Source organism: Saccostrea cucullata, unplaced genomic scaffold (assembly GCF_032062105.1).
Source record: "Saccostrea cucullata isolate Sc308-1 unplaced genomic scaffold, CSIRO_AGI_Scuc_v1 ctg18540, whole genome shotgun sequence".
NCBI lineage: Eukaryota > Metazoa > Mollusca > Bivalvia > Ostreida > Ostreidae > Saccostrea > Saccostrea cuccullata.
The window spans coordinates 319-10,269 of NW_026921758.1; the positions used below are offsets into that span (position 1 = coordinate 319).

Consider the following 9,951-nt stretch of genomic DNA (forward strand, 5'->3'; position numbering starts at 1 on the left):
TTTACCTCAAATCTTGAAAATTTCTAAATTTTAATCCTTTTTTGGATATTTTTGCATAACATCCAACCTCTGATCTAAAATGTTTAACTATATAATGAAAGAAATGTTTTGGAAAACTCTGATCTATGAAACAATTTTTAGATCTGAGTATCAAAACTTGGGTTCTCATAAGAATTTTTTTAAATATGAAATGAAAGGATCAAGGTCGATATAAGTCAGAAATTGCCTACTAAAGGGGATTTATTATGCTTCCAAATAAACAAAGTTTTAGGGGTATATAGTTTTTGTTGTCACTGTCTGTCTGTCATTCTGTCTGTTTATCCACAAAAACTTGAACCTTGCCTATTTCTTTTAATTTAGCTATATTTCACAAACTTGTGTATTTCTTGTGACAAGACCTTTCTTTTGGTAACTACTAACTGTGACTTTTGACCCTGATCTTGGAATTTGACTCACTTTTACACATTTACTTTAGCAATATCTTTTGAAAAATGAATTCAGTAAATTGTGCTATGTAATCCAAGCGAACATGGCAGTATCCAAGAATTCAAATAATATTTGATGGGACTTAAGATCAAGTTACACTGATGCGAGCATGAAAATTGAATATTGATGGGTCTTCAAATAATTTAAAAAAAAGAAAATGATAAAGATGTTTTATTTGAAAAAAATGTGTATCGTTTATTTCGCATTTCATAGAATTAAATTACTACCAGAAGCTAAACTGATTAAAACACAGTGTTTTAAGAGCTACAAACTGCATAGTTCTATGTAAATGTCATAAAAATATAGTTTAAAAATGTCACCGTTTGCTCTTGTTTAAACTCGTATAAGTATATCGTCTAGGAGCTTTGCAGAAAAGAAAGCATTTTACGTACAAGCTATTTATTCTGTTTATCAGTCGGAACACATCGGATATTAACCATTTAGTCAACAGCATTACCCGAGAGGTATCGATACTACAACAAACTTTACTGCGGTCCTGTTGAAATGGCTGCTTCCATAGGAGAACCTGTCGTGCTAGCAGATGATATCAAGGATAATAATATCCTTAATGTTGATATATGTATTACAGAGAGCGATGTAATTGTTACTCAGAGTTCTAACTTGATCAATACATACAAGGTATTTCTTCCTAAAAAACGAAAGAAACTGTCCTGTTAGTGTGGAGAAAACAACACTTGAATTTCCTTTAATATTGTCAGGACCTATATACTTAGTATATAGGTCCCTGATATTGTTCAGTGCATTTGAATAATATACAGGTTGGGCACACACACTACCAAATGGTCATCAAATTGTAAGGTTGTCTTATATTTTTAGATTGATGACCAGAAAGCTACACAGAGCTGGTCAACAAAACACAATGAGCACATTACAAGTCCTGTAATATGGAGTGAACATGACCAGAAATTTATCACTGTTATCAATGAGAGGGTAAGGGCATGCTCAGAGTTCTGTTTGAGCATTGAAAGATAATTATAACCTTATTTAGGAAATTCCTTTTGTCACTATGATCTTTTTATTGATTTTTTTTTGAATTTTTTTTCCAGGCATCATTATACATGTTATATGACATGGATAAAACTTATATGTATATGAAATTATCTATAGCTGTTAGATAATCACATGTATCTTTTCCTAGACTGTTAGAGCATGGGATCAACATGAACAGAACTTTGAGAAGTCAGCCACTAAAAATGTAAGTGTATATAAACAGCTGAAAATATTTAATATATATTGATTACTACAATTAAACACTGTCAAAGCAAATCCTTGGACTGTGATTTACTGTTTATAGCTATTTTTTGTATCAAAATATTTTTAGTGATTTTAAAGAAGAAGCAAATAATCATTTTAAATACTACTATAAACTCTTACACATAAAAATGGATTAGTTAAATTTACCAATATTTGAGCATGATAGTTTAAATAATGAAAGTGTGTTTGGATTTAATACATGTTCTTAGTAAATTTTTCCACAGGCTAAATGTCCAATACAGAAGATCCTTCCAGGTAACACTACAGAACCAGTCGTAGTGTTTAAGAATGGAGCTGTGACCTTTCTCAGTAAGGTCAAGGACATAAAAGAAGGTCCCCTAAGTGATAAAGATGAAATTCTGTTCTGTGATCTGGTGAAGATAAATTCTGATCTGTGTGCACTCTGTCTGTTGCGACAAGAGGTAAGATTACTTAATATATGTCTCATGACTGAACAGTTCTAGTTTTACAGCCATTTGTATATAAAATTTATCTTTTTCTCTTTCTATGTATAAAGATGTAAATATGGCTTATTTTAAGGAAAAAAAAATGTCAAAAACAAAGTTTGCACAATGCTGCCTTAACTGGCTTTAGGGTGGTATGTTGATATTGGATATAACATCCTTTTTACAGAACAGTTTGCAATTGATGAGTCATTGGTACAGGAACGAGGAATGGATTCGACACTCTGAATCTGTCACGATGCCAGTAAACACGGAATTTGTCTGCTGTCATACTAGTGTTGGTAGAGATAGCATCAAATTATATATCCTGTGTAAGTATGTTGATGCCCGGCTTTAGTCATTTTTCGGTTGATTTTCTCTTTTTATGTCATCGTGAGCAACCAGTTGGAGCTTCAAAAATAAAAACAGCAGGAATAAAAATTACTCGGGTGAACACTGTGACCCATGGGCCTCTTGATGAAAATTCTTTCCATGACAATATAAAGAAAAATATTTACCGTGGCATGTGTATTTTTCAGGTTTAAATGGTGATTTGTTATGTCAGACTCTGTCATTTCATCAATCTTCATCACAAGTGTTACAAACCATACCTGGAGTCACCAAGGCAACAAAAATGGTGGCCCTGAATTCAACTCACATAGTGCTAGCTGGTTGTGTCAAAGATAATCAAGGTAAGGTCATTTCTTTATTGAATTTTAAAAGATAATTCATTTGGTAAATCATATAAAATCTTATTATATGACTTAAAGTATATTTAATAATCTTTTTCTCATATTTTATCAACATGACAAAATACTCTTAATTAATAAAATTTTGCTTATTTTCTAGAGATAATTGGAATATTTGACATAAAATTTGGAACATATGAAACTTGGAAGAATCTACCAACTTCAAGGAAATCACCCATTAAAGTATGATTTTTTAATATGAAATATTAATTAAATACATGTATTTCAAATATGTGAAAAGGTTTTTTTAAATATTGCAGAAGGAAGTGAAATTTTATTTCAGAGCTTTGAAATTGCGAGTTTGGGTACTGTAAGTCATGAGATCCTTAGTTTTCTTATTTACATGTGTATATGTAAATGAACATTTTGTTTTGATATGGTATAAAGTTCTTGTAAATAATAGGGAAGTACTGTATTACATTTGGCTGTGTATTCTTTTTAGCGGCTTTGGCGGAACGCAGCAATCGCTAAATCAAGTACAACACTAAATGTCTTGCACATATACACATAAAGAAGGAAATGAAGAAATGCGCTAAATCAAATCTACGCTAATTTATTCAAAAGTCAATTTCCGCCAAATATCGTACACGCTAAATATAATACATTTACAGTAACCCATCACAGACTAACGGTAACATAATTTAATTATCCAACAAATAGAAATAAAGATATGTATCACAAAAATAAAGTTAAGAAAAATATATGTGATTATATTTGTATACATTTTCAGCTGTTTGTTCTACACGGACATCTCTTTGTGCTGTGCCACAGGACCCTGTATATGTATTCCTACTCCTGTCATCCTTCCACATTATCTAGTATCTTAGGTCACCAAAAGGTTGATGTGCATATTCAACATGACCCAGCTTCCCCAGGACCTTTGACCTGGTCTAATTCGGTAGGTTCAGATTCATTTATACTGAGAAAAACAAAAATAAGACTGCTTTAAATGAACTTAGTTATATTAATAATCATGGGATTTTTTTTTCTTATTTCAAAATATTTTGATATGTATTAGATCCAAAGCTATACATATATCATTATAACATTCATACCTTTCTATTATTAGGTCACCTGAGTAAACTCAGGTGACCTATTGCTATCTGTTTTCGTCCGTCGTCGTGCGTCGTGCGTTGTGCGTTGTCCGTTAACATTTGAACATTTTCAGCTTCTTCTCTGCAACCACTGCACCATTTTCAACCAAATTTGGCACAAAGCATCTATGGGTGAAGGGGAACAAAAATTGTGAATTTCATGATCCCTGCCCCCCTGGGGCCTGAGGGGTGGGGCCAAAACCACTAAAATTAATGCAATCTTTAAAAATCTTCTTCTTTACTTCTGAACATCAAGCAGTCAAACTGTTTGCATGATTGTAACCAGCAATGAGTCCTCTACCAAAATTGTGAAATTCATGGCCCTGGGGTCAGGGGTTCTTGTGCTAGGGCGGGGCTAAATAAGTAGGTAGTGAAAATGCATTATTTCTTTAAAAATCTTCTTCTCTGCTCCTGGGTATTAAATAAACCAACTAGGTACATAGTTATGATGAGCAAGAGTGCCTCTACCAAAATTGTGAATTTTATGGCCCCAGGGTCAGGGGTTCTGGTGTTAGGGTGGGGCTCTATTGATTATATAGTGAAAATACATGAATTCTTCAAACATCTTATCCTTTGCTCTTGGTTAATATGCCTATGATCTAATTACATATTTAAGGCCAGGATTTATTTTATTTTCAGTTTTACAAACTCTGCGCTCAAGGTTTTGAATTTTCAGAAAAAAATAAAACAATTCTTTACTTTCCGATGTCAAATTTGAGTCGGGATCGAGATTTCAAATTTACGAACTCGCACTTCCGGTTTTAAGATGAAACGGCGGGTAAGTTAGTGTAAAATTCATCGATAAGAGTGCCATTCAAAACGTTTCACCCGTTCAGAGGACAAATAAAATGCTGACGACTTTGTTGCACAATGACATGCTGGTGAGATAATTATGTATTCGTTTCAAAAGTCACTGTAAAATATTTTCCTCCCCCAGGTTTTAAACTGCCCGTGGTAGCTATTGCATATTGCCAGCGACATTGTTTAGGTCTCTGTTATAGCTTACAGTCTAAGCATCATTCTTCAGAAAAGGATTGCTTATGCATCAGATGTAATGAATAAAACTATGGGAGAAGTTAAGTCCATTTGAGGAAGAAATAAACAATAACCTGAAGAAATAAAAAAAAAATCAACTATTAAAAGGCAAGAATATACAAATATATACAGGCATGTAGTATCATTTGTATCAGCCAGTAAAATCATTTTACACTTAATTGAAAAAATGTTCACCCTACTCCCCAATACTCCCTGTCTGTTTAATGAAAGGAATTATAATTTTAGGGATCAAGTAAATTTTCGAACAATGTCTACACATTCACCTTACACATATTATAAAAATGAAGATATATTGAAAGACTTTTAAAGAATTGATTTTTAAAAATATATTTTGATCAACATCACAAAATTTATATAACTGGCCCAAACTGGCAGATGATGAAATAAGCAATTAAATGTTCTACTTTCCTATTTGTAAGCATTATGTGTCCAGTGGTAAGGAGCCTATTAGGATAGCATAAAAAAAAATACATATAATAATAATTGTTTTATCAAAAAAAAATTTTATTTCCTTCTCCTTTAGGACTTTTTTATTCTCATGTTCATAACTAAACCTAAACATAAAAAAATGCTGGCCTTATAATGAAGAAAGGGGCCTCTTTCAAAATAGATAATTTCAGGGCCGCTGGGTCAGGGGTACCAGGGGGGTACTTTGACTAAAAATAAATTAATGCTTTGAAATCTGCCCTTTGATAAGCAATGGTGCCTCATTCAAAATTTGTGAATTTCATGGCTTTTGGATTAAAACATGAACCAAATACAATCGCTGGAAAGTTGTTACATGATACTCAGGTGACCTATAAGGCCCGTGGGCCTCTTGTAATTCTTGTGATATCTTTTCAGAAATCACCCTCACCAAATGCTGAAGCTAACAAACTGTTTTCAGAGTTGCAAAATATATGCACTTGCAAGGTAAATCAATTAGCTAATCTATTTCATTTTTTACTCAAGAAAAAAAAAGGAGACATCACCCAACTCCCATATTAAGCAATTGATTTTTTTAAATTTACAAAATTTTTCAGTAATTAGCTCACCTGAGCCGAAGGCTCAAGTGAGCTTTTCTGATCAAAATTTGTCCGTCGTCTGTCGTCGTTGTTGTTGTTGTCGTTGTCGTTGTCGTCGTTAACTTTTCACATTTTCGTCTTCTCCTCAAGAACCACTGGGCCAATTTCAACCAAACTTGGCACAAAGTATCCTTGGGTGAAGGGAATTCAAGTTTGTTCAAATGAAGGGCCACGCCCTTTTCCAAGGGGAGATAATCATGAATTTGTTAAAAATTAATGGCATTTTTAAAAAATCTTTTTCTCAAGAACCACTGGGCCAGGAAAGATGAAACTCATGTGGAATCATCCTCAGGTAGTGTAGATTCAAGGTTGTTCAAATCATGACCCCCGGGGCAAGGGTGGGGCCAAAATGGCCGACCCAGAATTTACATAGGAATATATAGGAAAAATCTTTAAAAATCTTCTTCTCCAGAACCACTGGACCAAGAAAAATGAAACTCATATGGAATCATCCTCAGGTAGTGTCGATTCAAGTTTGTTAAAATCATGACCCCCCGGGCCAGGGTGGGGCCAAAAAGTCCGACCCAAGTTTTACATAGGATTATAAAAGAAAAATCTTTAAAAATCTTCTTCTCAAGAACCACTAGGACAGGAAAGATGAAACTCATGTGGAATCATCCTCAGGTAGTGTAAATTCAAGTTTGTTCAAATCATGACCCCTGGGGCAAGGGTGGGGCCAAAATGGCCGACCCAGAATTAACATAGGAATATATAGAAAAAAATCTTCTTCTCTAGAACCACTGGGCCAGGAAAGATTAAACTCATGTGGAATCATCCTCAGGTAGTGTAGATTCAAGTTTGTTCAAATCATGACCCCCGGGGCTAGGGTGGGGCCAAAATGGCCGACCCAAGTTTTACATAGGAATATATAGGAAAAATCTTTAAAAATCTTCTCAAGAACCACTGGGCCAGGAAAAATGAAAGTCAAGTGGAATCATCTTCAGGTAGTGTAGATTCAAGTTTGTTCAAATAATGATCCCCTGGGCTAGGGTGGGGTCAAAATGGCCGACCCAAGTTTTATATAGGGATATATAGGGAAACCTTTTAAAATCTTCTTTTCAAGTACTTCAAAGCTATGATTAGTGATATTTATATGGAATCATCCTCAGGTAGTGTAGATACATACTGGTTTGTTCAAATGATGAACGCCTGGAAGGGCATGGGGGGTGGTGGAGTAAATTCAAGCATGATGTGCTCAGGTGAGCGCTGTGGCCCCTGGGCCTCTTGTTTTTAAATATGATGACTGAAACTATGCACTAATGAAAGACAAGTTATTTTAAAAAATCCAGTCACAGAAGGAATTTGAGAAGAAATTTTCAAACCTTCTGAAAAGTCACGGGGATGATGCCAGCGGTGTGATCAGTGAGACCTCCACAATGGAGCAGCTTGTCCAGAGATGTGTGTCTGATGAGAAGTTCTGGCCTCACAGCATTCTAGAACAGCTTCTAATTCACAGTCTGGTGCCCAGTAGGTTAGTACATATGTTACACAAGTTCTGATTACTCAAAGTACTGTAGAGCTCCAAATGTCAAATACATGTAATTGTAATGTGATACAGTTGTTTGATATTTTAAAGCAAAACAATTATTTTGTAAATTTCATTTAATATTATTTATCTTGATGATCTTTCATAATACAAATATATGCAAGAATAAATTTTTCATGAGCAGACAGTTACACTAAATGAAAGGGAAAAAAAGGACTGACTTACAGCACATAAATGACTAGAAACTGGCACCCAGTATGACACAGTATGACAGTATAAGTATTCAGGATCAACCTATAAAACAGAGACTTGTTTGATATACCGTATAAGTGGAAATTTTACTGAGACGAAAATTTAGCAATTTGTCCTTAAAAATTGGGGTTTTACTTTTAGCGAGATGCAATTTTAGTGATTTTGAAATGTTCACTTAAGAAACTACAATGTACTACAAATACAATTCCATTAAATTTTAGCGATATGAAATTTTATCAATCTCAGCACCCTCGCTAATTATGCCAAAATTAAATCCTTGCTAAAAATTCTGCTTATACGGTATTCTATCTTCAATGATCTGACAGAGGATTAATATTTTCAGATGCATTAAAGACATAGCAGAGGGCCTAGTGAAACATGAGGACTTGACTCTGCTTTTACAGTGTCTGAATTCTGTAGAAGATATTCCGGAAGAATCTCTCTGTGTGTTCACAAATTTTGTTCTCAGGTTAGTGTATGGTGTGTTGCAGTGTGATTTTGTTTGATTTAATGTTGAGTATCAAAAAATAAAAATATCCATTATCTATTCTATGAGGATGTGACAAAAATTTTAAAAATGTTTTTTTTTTCCAGTGCTGATGATTCCAAGGTTTCCGAAGCAGTAAAATTAGATGGGTTTTCAGGATCCAGCAAAAGCAGCCAGCCTTTATCAGAGGGCAAAGGTCACATCATGTATCCTTCCTAACATAATAAACAAAATGAAATGAATACTTTGGAAAGATCTAAGTATCCATGTCAACTGCAGGTTATGGGGGTGTTGGTGAGATAAATTTGTAAGACATTCCTTCTGTAGAAGGTTGCGCTGCTGTAAACTTGGATGCCTATTACATAATTTTGAACAAGTTCCCCTTGAAAAAATCTCAAAAGTAATATATGAGGATCCATCTTCTTGGTATTTATTAGTATTATTATTATTAAAATGATTTAATATCTTCCTTTTTCTTTTTGAGTTATGCATTTTCAGAGTCTTTTTCCCAGATTCTAAACAATGGCATCATCACAAGTAGCAAAAATTTTTATGCATAATAGTGGCTAAAAAAAAAATCAGTATATTTGTATATAAATCACGGTTTTGTACTAATTATTCTGTTGATGTTATTAATTTACATTTTTTTCCCTTAATTGATCTTTAGAAATAAGATCGTTAAAAAGTCCTACAATGATATTTTCATCATCGAGTGTCTCCATCATGTTACCTTCCAAAATGTTCTGGTAAGATTTTTGCCATCCATGCAGATATGTTAAAGAGAAATTGAGTTAAGGGTTATGTTTAACCTTTGGTGTATAGGTATTATGTTTTCTTTGTAGATGCTGCTGGAGTATTTGTGCTACTTGATCAATAACCAGGAAACAAACTGCAATGCAGCACCAGATCTTACACAGGTATTTGTAGTATATTGTGTTATTAAGGGGATATCATTGTGCAAATACATGTATATCTTATCAATTTGTTATAAAATAGACAATGTCACAAAACAAAATGTTGATACTTATTACCATATTATCATATTTGATGAAATACTTTAGTCTAGTTGTTTTAAGTTAAGCTTTGGCCCTTTTCTGTTATGTCTTGCATTGATATCTTTATTTGTTTAATATACCTTTGAGAATTTTTTACTCATGTGGGGATGCTACCACTTGCCAGTCAAGGGCTGCAAATTTAGACCTGTTCTCAGCACTTAGAGACTTTGATCAGTGGGGGTCTATTTTTGTGCCAGCACCTACTGCAACACAAGAGCACAGTTTATATGGTCTCATATAAATGACCTGTCTTTACGTACCACAGTTGCATTCCAGCCCTCAACATGAGAATCAACTCCTTACTCTACAACTTACAGCACATGTAGTACAAATACCCTCTATTTCATGTACATAGTGTATGTTAATTGTGGCCCTTTTAAAAATGAACCTTTTTTCTTATTAGGTATGGGGTTGATTTTTTTCATATATGAAAAATAAAGTAATCTCAGGTGCCTGTTGGTTAATTTTATGAGCTGGCTGACACATTTCATGTTTAAACAAAGA

The 9,951-nt window shown here is 33.8% G+C and overlaps 1 protein-coding gene across 1 annotated transcript; it reads left to right on the top strand.

Annotated features, from left to right (window-relative positions):
* Positions 1 to 990: 990 nt before the first annotated feature.
* LOC134260694 (nucleolar protein 11-like) lies at positions 991 to 9,309 on the top strand (the record flags this gene model as incomplete). The annotated part of the gene is made up of 14 exons (XM_062743238.1): positions 991 to 1,125; positions 1,324 to 1,437; positions 1,646 to 1,702; positions 1,986 to 2,183; positions 2,395 to 2,536; positions 2,744 to 2,896; positions 3,054 to 3,136; positions 3,684 to 3,851; positions 5,947 to 6,015; positions 7,457 to 7,638; positions 8,249 to 8,374; positions 8,500 to 8,598; positions 9,060 to 9,138; positions 9,235 to 9,309. Coding segments are annotated over exons 1-14 (1,680 nt in total), but the record flags the coding sequence as incomplete, so codon positions are not given.
* Positions 9,310 to 9,951: the final 642 nt, after the last annotated feature.